Here is a 16,970-nt window from a genome sequence, read left to right on the forward strand (position 1 = left end):
CTTGAATACTTAAATCTGCTGGAAGGTAAACATGTTGATTTGACAAGGTTTACCTTTTTTTGACCTCATTTTCTTGGATTATTACTTATTAAATGGACAGAATCCTATCTGAAGTTCCATCTTTAGATCCAAGTGTGTTTGATGATATATGTAACCAAACCTATGGTAATGGTAATCTTTCCATATCCTGACAACAGTTCTTATATTTTGTTGGACAATTGAATTCGTGGAAAAAGACATCCATGAAAAACCATGAGAAACCACTAATTGGTATCCAAGAAATAAAAGTACTTTCACAGTATTTTATTCTGATAAAACTTTGCTGTTGTTTGTAGTGACTGTACTGAAGTACATGTATTGTTTTCTAGATTAAATTTTACTCAAAATTTGAATTTTAGGTTCACATGGTAATTAATATCATTTAATTTTCTGTCCGTTCTTATGAGCTTTATACATTTCACAAGATTTTCTTTGAATAGTAGAAAAATTTCCATACATTAATTTTTAGGTTACTGGTATTTCAGAGATAGAATGAAATCTTCTAGAACCAGAAATTAAGTGTAATAATGTACAGAATTTCATGTCTTCAGCAGGTTTAATTTTGATGAAAAGTCTCATTATTGAGAGAGAAAACAATTCCAAATTGGTCATGATTTCTAATTTAGAAAATAGCAAATTTTGAAATATAGAAAAGCAAACAGATTTTGTCTAGCAGTGACTCTTTTCTAAAATAAGAAACATTCAAATTTTAAGGAAAAAACAAAATAGAAAAGGATTTTAGCTTTCTTTAAACAGCCATATTATTTTATAATTTAATAAAGTTATGTTTTTTTCACCTCAATCAGTCAGATGGTTGGATCAGGTGAACGGTAAGTGGAAAAAGTTCTTGAAAATACTTCAGTAGAAAAATTGGTGAAAAAGACTTTCTTACATCCACTTGATTTAAAACTCTTACATTTCCTCACATTTGTTTTTGTATTAAAAGATCATTTATTTCTTCAAAATAAGGATTTTTTAGCTTTGAAAATATCAACCTTGCTTTTATATCCATTTTAATTGCAACTATTCCATAATAGATATTAAAAAAAATATCAAAATATTAATATTTTTAAATTGCTATTGTAGAAGGGAGATAACTCTAATATTTTTGGGATTTTTATTTTTTTATTTTTGTTGTTTAAATGCATTTTCTTTGCTTACTAATAAAACTAATATGAAATTTGCGATTAAATTTATATAATGATATTTGAAAAAGAATAATTAGATGAAGATAATGATACTATGAATTAAATTATTCTTAGAAAGTTAAAATTCAAATGAATTATTGCGAGATATTCAAGTTATAGTCTTGTGTTTTAAAACAGAAACAGTTAAAATGATGTTTTATGATAACTATATTATAATATGTTACTTTATTTTTCAGAACAAAAGAAGATTAAAAAAGGTAAAGAAATGAATTCATCATGATCTTGCAAAAATAGTACAAGATAAAAGATATGCAAACGGACAAACATAAGAAATTTGTTTAAAAATCATCCTAAATATTAAAATATACAGGTGTACACTCCATAGTTTAAATAGAATTTGAACCACTAGCAATGACCAAGAATAGAAGATTCCATTTGTTTCATGTTTTTGTCATATAGTATTCAGAGTTTTGTCCCTTGCCCAGTTTCTAATCTGAAAAAAAATGTTTCGAAAAAATTAGGGGATCAGTGAGTTCATGGTTATCTTATGCTATAGCTTTTGTTATGTAGGATATTGACCCTTTTTATCATACAAATAATAGCTTTTCAAGAAGGGTCGCGGTCTCTTAGCTAATGAAAATGGAAAGTGTTCTCGCTTTGTAAGTTAATTTATTCAGAATAGCCTTGCATACCAATCAACAAATTTTATCACACACGTGATGTCACACGTTAAGTAGTATATTGTGTAACCTTGTGTGTGTTTACAAAGCTCCAGGAGATTTGGCTATTTATAGATAAAAGTTACCTGTGTTCCAATATGCATGATTAATGACCAGGCAAAATCTAATTGCTAAAATAAAGAGGACAAATTTGATACTCTACGGGATTGAAAGACATCTACTAGGTTTGGATTGTCCTAACCAATCAATGAACTTAAATTATTCACGTCCCGTAATATCTTCCAATCGGGTAGTAAGAAGCATTCAGTTTCAGTCTGTTGTCTTTCAATTCTTAATAACGTCTCCGAGGAGACGTTAATAAACATTTTTATCTTTTTATAGCTCCTAAAAAGGAGGTGGAGGTGAAACCAAAAGAGCCTAAAGAAGTCAAACCAAGTCGTTCTAAAACGAAAGTGCCAAAAGTCAAAACTAAAAGTAAAGATCATGTGAAAGAGGAAAGTAAGTACAATATGACACATTCTGCCTCTATTGAGGAGAGTTCAGGTCAGTAATAATGTACGACCGTCAGAAGTATTCAAATTGAAAGTGGACTGGCATGATTGTTAGTCATAAAAAAGGCATGAAAGGATAACAGAAATGTTTATTTGTTATACTGTCTCGCACAGTCTCTATTCTTTTATTATTTTTGGTACCAATTTTTGTTGTTTGAGGTAAATTTGCAATTTCCTGTATTTTGATTTCTTGGTTTTGCCTGTCTGCATATGTTCATTTTGATAATTTGTATTTCGTGGAAATTGTGGTTGCCATTTATCCATGAAATGCACTAAAAATTGGAATTCATTGAATTATAATGAACTCACAGTAACATATGGATTTTCTATATGTTCCAATTTTTCCAATGAAATAAAAGTTTTTTATTGACCTGTTTAGAAACCATTGAAACAATTGTCTATAAGTTTTGCCTAAATCAACAAGAATTAATACCTTCATAAATCATGGATCTTATAGAACTTATAGTATATTGGTTAAAATATTTTTGGTAAAAAAGTTGCTCATGAAAATTTGAACGAAAAAATTGATGAATATACAACCTTGATTAATGTCAAATCAAATTCTTAAAGGTCGTCAAAAATCCTAAAATGTATTGAAAGTTTATAATTAAGCAATTGTATAGAGAATAGTTTTTTTTGCTGTATTCAATACAAACAAATTGAAATGATGTAGTTGTTGTATGCTTGCCTACCGTGGATACTGAGGGGTCATTCAAGACTATCAAATACCCAAAGTCAGGGACAAGCAAGATGCAAGACCTTGAAGATGAACAACCAAGTTTTGTTGATGACTACAAAGTTCCTTCCAATATTGTTGACAACAAAGCTGTCCCTTTTGTTGCAAAAAAAGATGAAAGCTTGGAATTCAGATCATCCCAATTTGAAAAAAATGTCAAAACTGTACATGTCCCTAGTCAGTTAGACAATTTGCAAGATGGACAAAAGATGGATGATTCTTTGAGAAATAATGTGAACCCTTTGGAGAAGGATTCTCATTCAGAACCAAAAGTGAAAAAAAGAGTCAGAATTCTGGAAATTGCTGTGGAAGAACCTGAAATGTGTGTCTATGTAGACCCAACTAAATCATCAGACAAACATGAGAATGTTGTTTCCATGCCGTGTCTAAAGGAAGTGTTGGTAAAGGGAGGTAATTCACCAATGTTGTCAACTCTGTAATGTGAAGTATCCAGCCTGATGGAATTGTTTGTTGTTACTTCATATACAATTGTATTTTATATTTCTTTATGTGTTGTAAAAGCTCTTTTTATATATTAGGATTAAATTGATATGTATTATTTTTATGAAAAACTTTTTTAGCTCAGCCTTCAAATGATTAAGAGACAAATATTACATTTGAATACATCCATTTAATATAATCAAATTTGTTTATGCCCCACCTTAGGAGCATTACATTTTTCAAACTCTTCATCTATTCATCCATCTGTCCTTCCAAAGACTGGGTTTGAGTGTGGGGTAATTGCTCCAAGGAGGATTCAGAAAATTGCGAGTTTTAATTTTTTTAAGGGGTTCAATTTTTTTTTTTTTAATTTTTAAAAGTTTCAAGAAGAATCTTTAGTTACACAATATTGTGCAATAGATTTGTAAAATCTTGACATTTATTTTCTCTCAGAAACCTATATTGTATCAAAAATTTGATCGAAATCCAAATCAGACAGAATCAAGCTTGAATATTATGTCCAAATTTGCCACAACTGTTTAAGGTTCAACCTCTGCGGTTGTATCAGGATGCGCTCAGAGAAGCATTTATTTGCTCATTTTAATGGTTGATTATGAATTTAAACTCTGTGATATAATGACAATTAACTAAGATTTCAGTCCATACTTTACATATGAATTAATTGTTCTGTAAATATATATATATATATATATAGACTGTTTGTATTAGACAATTGTTTGTTTATTTTTATTAATCTGAAATAAAAACTATGTAGTGAATGTTGCATGAATTGTCTATATTTTCAATTATTTCAACTCTCATGAATAAATATTTATATATTTTGTTGTTTTTATATCAGATAGTTAAAGGATAGATTTTGATCCTAAATCAGTTGTTAATCGAAAACATAATATTATTTCTCTTGTTAAATAAGATTTATAAGATTTGGATATTGTGTCTTCTGTCGTAAACGCCTTATAACCATTTAATTACATTTGTACAAGCTCAAGTAGATAAATGAATTTCCAGTTTAAAAGTTTGTCTCCTGCGTAGAATTATTTTTAGTTTTAATTGTTATGTTGTATTTTATTATAATTACACCAAGTGAATACAAGGTATATTTAATCTTAAAGATTTTTTATGGACGATTTTGAGTAGTTTGTTAATTATACTACTTTTAATTAAAATCACATTGGTACTTTTAATGTTTAGATGTTTGAAATCAGATGCTATTTTTTAATGCCTTTGAATCATGATTTGAACTTTGTAAGTACTGCATGGACTTTTTCTTTTATAGCTGATATTTCATTTGTATATATAAAAAAAAGAAGTCTCAGATTTATATTTTAAATATATTGTTTATATTGTTTGCCTGTTAGATTACAGTAAAAAATCTGACTAAAATTAAAATAGATTACAGTAAAAAATCTGACTTAAAATATTTTAATTTATCATTGTAGAAGACGATTTGGAAGAAACTGGTACCTTGATCAGTGAGGACACAACACATTCTTTAGCTACTATAGAGGATACAAAGACTGGTCCCCTTTCACTGACTGTCTCAGCTGACACAACTCCACAGGTTAGATATAGTGGGCACAATTCCTTGGAAATAATAAACAATAGTTAATTTTTTTTACTTTTTCAAGTTCACGAAAGAAAAGGCTAAAAATTGGATATCATTTTATTTAAGTCTACAATTGTAAAACTTATAGACATTTGTTTGCTGATGGAATTCAAATATTGGGAAAATGCAATTTTATTACAAGATAGTTTTTGGAAATAAATATCTGATTGCTTGTTTTTCCAATACAAGCATGTGATTGATTAATTGTTGGTGTTTAACACTACTTTCAGCACTGTTGACATATCATGGCAGCCAGTTTGATGGAATAAAACTGGAAATCCTTGGGAATTTATATTTATTAGCACTAGAAAACATAAAAATGATAAAGATATGTCTGATTTTATCATGGGAAAAAGATGTTGTAGAAAGTATTTTATGTGAACAGTATTTTGTGGTATGAATTTGAGAGTTCTAGTTTGTAAGCGGAAAATGTACAATGAAACACTGGAAAGATGCTGACAAAAAACCAACCGTCTCTCTCTATACTGAGATATCAATGTTATTTCTGTTTTAGCCAAAATTAAACCTTGAGTTTTGTTGAATGTGTAGTTTATTGGAAGTTGTATTTTTTGCATTCTTATATAGTAAAAACATTGGATTCATTTTGTAATTCCACAGTATTTAATCTTGTCTATTTGCATGACAACATGAATAGGCTGTTTAATAATTTTACATAAATGTATATAGTGTTTAGGAACTCAATTTGCCTTGAACAATTCCATTTTAATTTAAAGTATGATTATTTTACAAAATTAAAATTTTGGTTTTATTTTTATAATTTCTATATTTTATAGCGAGAAGATAGTCCCTCACCACAGGCTAAAAGGAGAACAGTGGTTAAGAAAGTTTTTGTTCCAAAAGTCAAACCTAAAGTAGAAAGAGAATCTACACCAACTCCTGAATTGGAGGAAGAGAAATCTTTGACACCTGAATTAGAAGAACCAGAAGTAGAAGAGACACCTATTGGTAAAATTTAACTAAACTTAAAGTTTATATTTCTGGTATTCCTAGGAAACGTTAATAAATTTTGGATTAACTTATTGCAATTTTAGAGAGAACTTGTTGTACTTATTCACTCTTTAAGATTTCATTTTGACCCCAACAATGGAAAAGTTTATCATTTTTAAGACTATAAATTATAAAAGGGTCTAAAAAGAACAGCCAAAGGGGTTTAAAAATAAACTTTGAAGGAGGGAGTTGCATCCTGAGTCTTTGCATATTTTGTGAACTGGAAATTTAATTCATTGAAATCATGCCTTTAATGATTTACTGGTTAGAATTCAGTTGTTACAATAATGGACTGGATATCTATGAGCAGAGGCACTAACTGAATGGAAGTGAAAAGCAATAATAGCAATTCTTTATTTTGGTTATATTTCTTCAACTGGTAAGGCTATACAGGGTGTAATATTTTAAAATATAAACCCTGTTTATTGTCAGATAGTGATATAAACGAAGCTCAATGAAATTGATTTTTCACATTACAGTAGAAGAGCCAGCACTTCCAGTTGTAGAACTTGACGAGCCACCATTGCCAGATCCTTCGCTATATAAATGTAAAGATTCCAAATCTTCAACGAAAAATAAATCTATATTAAAACCAATACTTAAACTTGAACAAAAACTGAAGAAACAAAGACAGTTTAAACGGGATACATCTTATGAAGAAGAATTACGGCGACAAGAAGAAGCTGAGAGACGAAGACAGAAGCAAATGGAGATGCTTGAAAAGATGAAGAATAGGAATAAACGAACAGGTGGAGAGGCTGAAGCTGAGGAAGAGGCTAGGAATTTTGATAATTGTAAGTTAATGTATTAATCTGAATAAGCTGGTCCTAACATCCTAGTGACTTTAATTTGGCTAGTGGTTATAGGGTAGATAATTGTTCTAGACTAGTGTTATTGATGAAGATTGATTTTGATAATAAACTTGTCGTCCACTTTCAGTTAAACAGGTTGATGATACCAGGCTGTATTTTTAAGTTAGAAATTATTTTTGCACATGACTGGAACTTTGGATATTATAAACTCAGAAATTATTTGGAGTTTTTTTTTATATCTATCTGGAAATGTTTTTTTAAAAATTGCAATAATAAATGCACACAATAACTTCAGTCTAACAATTGTGACATGGACTTGGACTTAATCTAGGATTGAATGTATAAAAAAGAAGCATGTTGACAATTGACAAAAAAAAAACATTGACACTCTAATAAGTGTATTCTTAGATATAAATTTTGATAAATTACTTACCATGTTCAAATTTATGGGCTAAAATTAAAGTTACTGTTAACACATCTTTAATTTTAAAAAGTAAACAGTTTTAATTACAAGTATTGAAAGTTATAGCAGCTTTTTAGAAAAAGTGACCAGTTTTGTTGGTTTTTGATTTTGGCTAATAAAATTAACATAGACTTGTGCCTGCTTGCATTGGAATGCATTACAAGATTTTTGGACTAGAAAAGTAGAAAAGATCCATTGACCATAGGAGATAAAGAAAACCATTTTGATTAATTCTTTTAATTATTTTAACCATGATTAGGTTAAATTAATTATCTTGCCTCAGAAACCATTTATTTCAAGTGAACATGAATATTCTCCTTCTACCATATATATGTAGTTTAGAAACTAGTCGAGTATAAGTATTTTTATCTAAACAACTAAAATTGGAAAAAAAAAATGGTAGAAAAGGGGAGATAATCAAATATATTTTTTTATATGATAAAAGATTTCAGAAAACCAGTTCAAAAAAAGAAAACTTTAAATAAGTTTGAAAAAGATGGTAAGTGCAAGTGTGAGTTCTGGCTTGTGGGGTTTTAAAACTAAGGCTTGAAAATGTACTTAAGTGTCACTTAAGAGTCCATATACATATTGTGAGCTGGCTTTTTTCTTGGATGTTTTTAGTGAAATCACCTTTGAACAATTCTTGTTGACTTTTAACTGATGGCACCATGTCATATTCAAGCTTATGTGTGATTCATTTGTGATATATTGGGTTTTTCAATTTGAACTAGAGATTGTGCGCCTAACTTTCTTCTTTGTATAAATGGTAAGTTTGTTTGAAGCTTGAAAATTTTATAAGCAGTATACATGGGTGTATTCTGCAACTGAATATATAGAAGAAGAAAAATCTTTATAAACAAAAGTATGATATTCGGTGTTTTGCTATGAACAACAAGTTGCATTGTATATATTTAAATATCAATTTTCTAGTTGTAGTCTTGCAGAACAACATGATTTAATTATTTTACTTCATAACAATGAATGTAGGATATGTCAATCTTCACATTTTCCAACATGCTACCTTCAAGTAACTTTGTATGCATCAAATGGATATAAAAAATTAATTCTGATCCTTCTGATCCTATATTTATTTTAAATGTTATAACCAACCACCCATGTCATTCAGGTATACTTAATATGATCTTGGTTATTATTGAGTAAATTCTTTCATTTTTAAATGTGATAAGCACATCACAAGAACTAAAGAAATTGTCCTCCTGTCTAAGAGAACTTGTAAACAAATATTAGACTTGTCTTTTTCTTTCATTAATATCTTCAAAGATTACTTCATTAAAAAATGTTTTAAAAAAAGGGGAGATAATTAGATATAAATCTTCTTTATGATGGAAAGGTTTCAGAAAAGCTGTTCAAAAACAGAAAGCTATAAGTCTGTTCCAAGATGATGGTGAGTGTGTGAGTTGAGGCTTTAAGGTGTTTTAAAACTTCAAAAAGCTCTCAACTGGTGTTTGATCTGACTTAACTTGAGTTTTCAATAAAAAAAAAAAAGCTTTAAACTATATATATATATCCATGAATTCTTCTATTTGGTGATTTTGAATTGATGGCAGCATGCCATAGATCTACTTTGTGTGAATCTTTTCTGTTGATTTATTGTATAATCTTATTTCTCACAGATTCAAAAAATGTATGCTTAGCCATAATCTTGGTTTGAAAGGTATGTTTGGAACTCGAAAATCCAGATAAAAGAATTTACTATTTACAAATTTATGCAACTATCACGAACAGTTAGCTAAAGTTAGAAAGCAGGGAAAAAAGGATGGTTGGGAACAAGCATTTTAATATGGAAAAATTCAAACAAACAAATAGAGGTTATGAAACATGTTTTCGTTCATTATCACTGAACTAGTATATATTTGTTTAGGGGCCAGTTGAAGGACGCCTCCGGGTGCGGGAATTTCTCGCTACATTGAAGACCTGTTGGTGACCTTCTGCTGTTCTTTTTTATTTGGTCGGGTTGTTGTCTCTTTGACACATTCCCCATTTCCATTCTCAATTTTATTTTGTCGTGCCTGCAACTTTAGTTGCAGAAAGCTTGACAAATACTTGCTAACCTCTGACAATGAGAAATCATGTCTTGACATGACATGACATGTCAAAAAGTGTGTGAAAATGTGTGACGTAGATGCAGAAGTTTTAATATGAATGTGGTAATGTTCATAATTTCACATTGCTATTACCAGATCAATACTGGGTAGTTCATCAGAAGATAGCTGGTATTATATATGAGAACTTATGTCACTTTTACAGTTCTCAGAGAATATTTCCTAACAGCTTCATTGTTTAAATTAATGCTTCTGAATTTGACTCTGCATTTTAGACAAATATGTGCAATTGTATCTTTCAGATAGCATGTTCACAATGTGTAAATATTGTCATCAACTTAACATTTTTTTAAAGAAAATATGTGGCAGATACACTTCCATACAAATGAATTATATCTATTAGAGTGTCAAACAATTGTTTTCGCTTTTGGGAATTTTATTGTTATTAATTTTACCCATTTTTTAATTTTTTTTAATTGCCACATATTTACTTGAAGAATTGTTGAAGAATATTGTGATTTTGAATACTGACTTCACTCTAAAGGCGACCAGTACTTTGCTGATCAATTTGATCAGTTTAATGCAAGAACCGTCACACACATATTCTAAAACATAATAAATATCTTAATTTCATTTTTGCTTGATATGTTTGCTGACAATTGTTTGTTACACAGCCATGTATGTTGGCCATGTAACTTCATAGTTTTTTGTAAAAATTCTATGCCACATGCAATAACTGATGATATTACACTGCCATGTTTGATGCTGAATCTAATGAGGTTTGATTTGATTTTTTTCTATCTCTTGACTTTTTAATTTGAATCACAGTCGCACTGCAGTTTTTGGTTGGAGTCACCACACAAGTCATATATAACTTAATTTGTGTTTCTAGAAAATGTACAGATTAAATTTTATGGATTATTATGTTTGTATGAACAAAATATTTTTTTCAAAACTTGTTTGATTTTGAAGTCATGATGACCTTCTTAATTGTACTTTATGTTCCATTGGGAGGTAACAGAACACCAAAGTTATATTTAAGCATTATTTTGATAAAATCATTCATAAACTGATGAAAAAAAGAGCTTCAAAAATATTGATTTTTTTTTCATATGCTTTTGTAACAAATTCTCATACTTACTTTTAGATGGATTCTTAGCAAAGTACTGTATATTCAACAAACTAACCTTGGATGCTTACAGAAGGACATTTGATTCTGTAAGTTAGCTATGTTTTAATTATTTATTTTCATTCAATATAAATAAAAGGAGACATTGCTACAAGAAACAACAGGGAGACATTGGCTAGCACGAAACCAGCGGTGGATCCAACCATTTAAAAAAGGGGGGGGGGGGGGTGTTCCCAACCCAGGACAAAGGGGGGCGTTCCAACTGTATGTACCCATTCAAATGCATTGATCGGCCAAAAAAAAAGGGGGGTTCCAACCTCCGGAACCCCCCCCCCCCCACCTTGGATCCGTCAATGGAAACAACATATACATCAAACAAAGGTCATCCAGTTCACTATATATATGAGAACCACAATATGTTTAAAATGTAGATTTTTTCCTGTTTTAAAAATGTTATGATCTCCCAAACAACTATTTTGTTGATTTTGATTTCGCCTTTTAAAATCACAATAAAAACAAATCGGTTCAATCTTTAGATGAAAAACAGCAATAAATTTGCTTTGAGTTTCTGTAAAGTGTGTGTATGGATTTTGTGTCATGAAATAATACCCAATCTTCTTTTTATTCATAGGTTGATGAAGAAAGAAAAGGGTGGATAAAAGGTGTGGATGTGATGATAGGTTTACGTGGAATCAATCAGAAAATCTCCTATGAGGAAGAGGAATATTTATACAGGGTTTGTACAAATATTTGTGACTGTAAATTCAGAAATTATTGTGAGGTTTTTATTATTGAGAATAATGCATTCTAATATCTGAGACATATATCTGCATCCATAGTTTTCAGAAATCACAATAATTCATCTTGCATTTTGGTCCATTCTTCAAAAATTACAATAATAATGGCACACAAATATTTCAGAATTTACAGTACGTATTATTATACTACATTCATTCAGGGATATGTTACAGTCACCTTGTCTGTTGGTCTGTCTAAAATTTTAATGATAAATATTTCATTTGTTCTTTTCTCAAGTATTATCAAACAGAAAGATTTCATGGGTGGTCAGCTGACAGTTGTAATTTACTATTGACATCTGTCTGATACCTACTTCCAGCTGTTTGCTGAAACATTGATGAATTATTGAGAATAATGCTACTGAATGAGTAACATAATAATAAGAACTTGCATTCTTGTGTGAAAGAACTTGGAACCATTTTGTCACTCATTTCACCAGAAATACTGAATGACTTCATATTTTGGTCAGTAGCTTGAAAGTGATAGGATGAAATGTGTGGGCTTTTTTTCCAGATCTGACAGACACTTGACTCATCCTGCCTACAGATACTTTGAATTATAAGTAGGGGTATGCTAAGCAAGACAATGCATGGATTCTTGTTCTAATAGGGATTATATGTTCATTACATTGTGAAACTTTAATTTGGTGTTTATTTGTAATGTAGCAAACTGTTATTAGTAATTTCCAACCTAACAACACAAAACTGCCTATATAACTTATATTGATTTCATAAGAAAAGCTAATAGCGAATGGCTTCCTTACAATGATTTGTGGGATGCCCTGAATCTATACAAAACATTAAACATTATGAGACTTATATATGAGACTTGTGGAGACAGGCAAAGTTGGCTTTAGATGAATTTGGCTATTTATTTTAGGTATTTTTAACATATAGCTCTTCAACGATTTTCGGTACTTATACATCTTCGGATTTCAAATGTTTGGCTTTGAGCGTTCCTGATGAAGGTAAATCCAGAAAAGCGCTTCGGACGCAATAAATTATTAAACGTGTTGTTTTCCATTTTTTATATATATCTGAAACCTACACCAAATTCTCTAATCAAGATCATAGTGTATTTTGGCCTTCAATTATGTATTTTGAAAATAAATTGTGATATCACAATTTTACCATTATAATGAGGAAACACATTTCAGACTCAAATTCATAATATGTCCACGGTATATCCATTACAACTCACAATTGATATATTTTTCACAAAATAAAAAATTGAGTTGTCTCCCATTAGACAATTTTTTTTTTTTTATTGTTAAATAGTAATCAGAAGTTTTCTTACTTGATAATGTCTGAGAACAAGAACATTTATCATTTAAGCCCTAATTTTATTTTTTTATACCTTTACTTTATATAAACAAAAATGATAGAAAATTATCCTGCATTTTTTTTTGTGTGTTTACTTTCAGGTAATGGAAATAACAGGGTACAATATTTCACAAGGTGCAGATTTTAAATTGTTTGCTGTTATGGCTGCTCTTTCGTTAAAAATCAGTTCTTTAGAGTAAGTACATGTATATTATTATACTTCACGTTAAAATACCATATTTTGAAGGCTAATACAAGGGTGTTAATTTACTCTATAACATGGCGAAATTTTTTTTTAATGTCACCCTCTCACCCAGACCAATCAAAATCTATAATTTAAAGGACAAAGAATTGAATTTACATCAAGTTATTAAAGACTATGCTTAAGTTATACGTTTTGGATCATTCTATTATTTGACTGTCAAAATACAAATAATAAAACATCTTGCCTCACTTCTGTTGATTTTTCTTATACCTGTAATGTTGTTATGTATGTGACGTCATAGAAAATACTTTTAAATAAAATTCATCTGGAAAAGACAATAATGATAGGACATTCAGTATAATAAATCAAATAACACATAGCTGAGAGGGTGATAGAGCAGATTGGTACCCCTTGAAAAAGCATTGTCAACCTTGGCTTCGCCGCGTTGACCATATTTTCTTGGGGTACCAATCTGCTCTATCACCCTCTCAGCTATGTTTTATTTATATAATATTCTACATAAAGCTTCAAATTTTAAGAGTTTTAGATAAGCTTATATAAATTTAATATCTGTTCAATTTTTAAGGTATTCAGCTAGATCTTTTTTTTCCAGTTCAAAGCTAGATTTTTGCTCAAGTTATTCATTAAATGCAGATTTTGACCATCCAAAATATCTATATTGATTTTACACAAACTAATTCTTCATTTTAGTTCCTGGATGAGGAATATGATAGGCAGCATGGATTTTAAGATGTTGGATACTAAAATGTACATGTGTAAGGTAAGAATAACATATACAAATTTACTTACTTTTTCATAATGACTTATCAAAAAATTGCCAGATTTTAAAACTTATACAATAGGTTAATATCAGCTATATCTTAGACAAGTTCTGTAATGGTGGATGATCGACTTTTTTTAAAAGAGTTATGCCTCTAAGAAATATTGAATTTATGGTAAATGGCCTCGTTGGTGCTCTCACAGATACAATTCTTACCTGATTTTATAAAAATTATACAATAGGTTAATATCAGCAATATCTCAAACAAGTTCTGTAATAGTGGATGATCGACTTTTTTTTAAAAGAGTTATATGAAATATAAACATTTTAGCTTAAGTTTTAAAGCACAACACACAAGATGAAAGAGATTCAAAATCATCAGGCCTTAAAAATCTTCAGGTTACTTTTTGTTTTTCTCAATTTTTATATTTTATTAAATTTACATTTTATGGGCAAAGGGAAATAACTCAATTCACACTATTGCTTAAATGTTGTGTAAAATATGTTATACCTCTAGAATAACTTGATGTTTGTTTCTTTTTGCCAGAAATTGTGGGAATGTAATGTAGATCCAGACACAAACAAGATTTCAATAGACCAACTGTGTATAGAACTTAGAGCTGGTGGAATTAGTCAGAAACACGAGATAGAAGTGCGAGAGAAATTAGGACATTTAAAAGCATTGGATTTGTTAGACTTTCTGACTTATATACCTTTATTTATTCTAATCCATGAATCGGTAGTTGACAATCCATTTGATGAGAGACGAGATAAATGATAAAGAGGAGAAAAGCATTAGCACCATTGAATTCATTTGTTATTATTCCAATCCATGAATCGGTAGTTGACAATTAATCCATCTGATGATAAAGATGATGGAAGCATTAGTGCTATTGAATTCTTTGTTATTTATTCTAATCTGTGAATCTGTAGTTGACAATCCATTTGATGAGAGACTAAATAAATGATAAATATGAGACCGAGAAGCATATAAGCAAAATTTATTTCTTTTGTAATTCCTATTGGATGAGAAATAATAGTAAAATGATCACAGCAGTAGCAGCACCTTTGGAGATTCATCTGACAAATCATTTAGAAATGAAATGATAAATGTTAAAAAATACACAACAGTAGCAGCACCTTCGGAATTCAACAAGGACAATGAGGAAAGAAGTTTGAAATTTAAACGGAAACCAAAAAAGAACGTATAAGATTATTAGCAAAAAGAAAAAAAGATGCTAGGGTTTGTTTAACAAAATATAAACAACCTTACGTCAAAGATAGAATATACATTGTTGAAGATGTTAAATATTGGCTTCATTTTGTTGTATTATTTTAAAATGTTACACAGCATACTTTGGACTCTTGATTTGTGAATGTAAATTTTAAAGAAGCATAAAATGCATATCCTGTCACATTAGTAGGGAGTAATTGTTTTACATGCATGTCCTGTCACATTAGTAGGGAGTAATTGTTTTACATGCATGTCCTGTCACATTAGTAGGGAGTAATTGTTTTACAGTCAGTAGTGCTTTCTTTCCTCATGTTAATGGTTGAAGATGTGATGTATAGTAGTAGGTTATGAGGAAGCCTGTTGTGTGAAAAGGTGTTCAAATGACATAAATTATATTCTTGTTTTTAATTTGAAAAACATGCATGGAAGAAAAAATGTTTTAAAAATTTATCCTAAAACTTTTATCCTATAAAGAACTGTTATATCTATATTTTATTTGATTCCTGAAATTGTCCAAGTTGTATGTGTTAAGTTATATATGTGTATTGGTAAAAATGCATAATGTAGATCTTTCTTTGTGATATTTAATGACAATTGTGCAATATGAAATATGGAGAAACAATATAATTTGATATATTTTATAGGTACTATAAGGTTCATGAAAGGTCTATACTACCCCTAGAATCCAAAAAATCTACAGATAAGTCAATTCAGATGGCTGAATTACTACCCCTTAAATAAAAAAATCTACAGATAAGTCCATTCAGATGGCTGAATTACTACCCCTAAAATCCAAAAAATCTACAGATAAGTCAATTCAGATGGCTGAATTACTACCCCTAAAATCCAAAAAATCTACAGATAAGTCAATTCAGATGGCTGAATTACTACCCCTTAAATAAAAAAAAATCACAGGTAAGTCAATTAAGATGGCTGAATTATTCCAACAACTCCTTATTGTGGTTATTGCCCTTTAATGAAGATTTATCCCATTTATTTTGGATTTTACCTATTATTTTGATATCTATCTGAATTAATAATTAACACAAAAATTAGGTTTTGGCACAATGAGGGTTTCATTTTGAAGTTAAGATGAAAGAAGAAGCATTACTTTAGCTGACTGCTGAGTTTTAGTTTAGAAAAAAATTAGTCGCATTCATAAAAAAAAAAATTCGTTTTTTGTCAGGTGTGTATCATACCTTTGCTAAAATGTGATTTTACTCGACATGCAAACTTTACATAGGTTAAAAGCTTTTTTAATAGAATTATGAAATGTAAATCTAATTGAAATTTTAATATGAGATATCCTCTTTATCAACATGACTCAACTATTTGCCACTGGCCATTATAAGCAAGCAAGCATGCAAGCAACAACCAATAATATAATATATCAAATGTCTGAATACATCCATATTCTGAATAGCAAATCAAACAGAAAAAATGTTCCATATATGAAAATTTGTACAATTTAGAATTGAACAACTGCTTATTTTTGTTAAATATTGCATTCTTTAAAGTTTAAGGTCAAAGAAAGACCTTTACTGTTCCTATTCCAAAATAATGATCACCTGTGATAGTATTAAACTGTGATAATATTCAATCAGAAAATGTATTGACTTGAAGAGTATTATTATGATTTATGTTGATCATAGGAACCGTAAAAAAATAGATAATAAAAAATACTTGTATTTTTGTGTTGCTATTTTAATTTCTTGTGTCAGTAATCTCTTTTGGTGCTCTGGAAAAACCACTGAATGGAATGAAATCAAATTGGCATGAATGCACCTTATGAGATGCAATCCCATAAGGATTGTTACTTCGCTGACAATTTGTTATCTTTTAGGTGTAATACCACCAAATCATGGTACGTCACATCTGGTTGTATACGAAAGTAGGTCTAAACAAGAATGTGTCCAAAGTACACGGATGCCCC

General features: G+C 29.7%; 1 protein-coding gene across 15 annotated transcripts in view; it reads left to right on the forward strand.

Moving 5' to 3' along the window:
* LOC143047268 (uncharacterized) overlaps nucleotides 1-16,725 on the forward strand; it is a 57,705-nt gene extending 40,980 nt beyond the window's left edge. For 10 of the 15 annotated variants that reach the window (XM_076220301.1, XM_076220293.1, XM_076220302.1 and 7 more), the window contains 12 exons: nucleotides 846-869; nucleotides 1,424-1,444; nucleotides 2,249-2,365; nucleotides 5,056-5,177; nucleotides 6,017-6,188; nucleotides 6,710-7,024; nucleotides 8,857-8,910; nucleotides 10,716-10,786; nucleotides 11,329-11,433; nucleotides 12,919-13,013; nucleotides 13,734-13,803; nucleotides 14,351-16,725. In XM_076220301.1, the coding sequence (XP_076076416.1) occupies nucleotides 846-869; nucleotides 1,424-1,444; nucleotides 2,249-2,365; nucleotides 5,056-5,177; nucleotides 6,017-6,188; nucleotides 6,710-7,024; nucleotides 8,857-8,910; nucleotides 10,716-10,786; nucleotides 11,329-11,433; nucleotides 12,919-13,013; nucleotides 13,734-13,803; nucleotides 14,351-14,581 (1,397 nt within the window). In that variant the 3' untranslated portion in view covers nucleotides 14,582-16,725. Of the gene's footprint in view, nucleotides 1-845; nucleotides 870-1,423; nucleotides 1,445-2,248; nucleotides 2,366-5,055; nucleotides 5,178-6,016; nucleotides 6,189-6,709; nucleotides 7,025-8,856; nucleotides 8,911-9,870; nucleotides 9,889-10,715; nucleotides 10,787-11,328; nucleotides 11,434-12,918; nucleotides 13,014-13,733; nucleotides 13,804-14,350 lie in introns of all 15 variants that reach the window. The other 5 variants (XM_076220295.1, XM_076220298.1, XM_076220303.1 and 2 more) reach the window with 3 other exon arrangements.
* The last annotated feature ends 245 nt before the right edge of the window (nucleotides 16,726-16,970 follow it).

The sequence above is a fragment of the Mytilus galloprovincialis genome, chromosome 10 (assembly GCF_965363235.1).
Source record: "Mytilus galloprovincialis chromosome 10, xbMytGall1.hap1.1, whole genome shotgun sequence".
Lineage (NCBI taxonomy): Eukaryota > Metazoa > Mollusca > Bivalvia > Mytilida > Mytilidae > Mytilus > Mytilus galloprovincialis.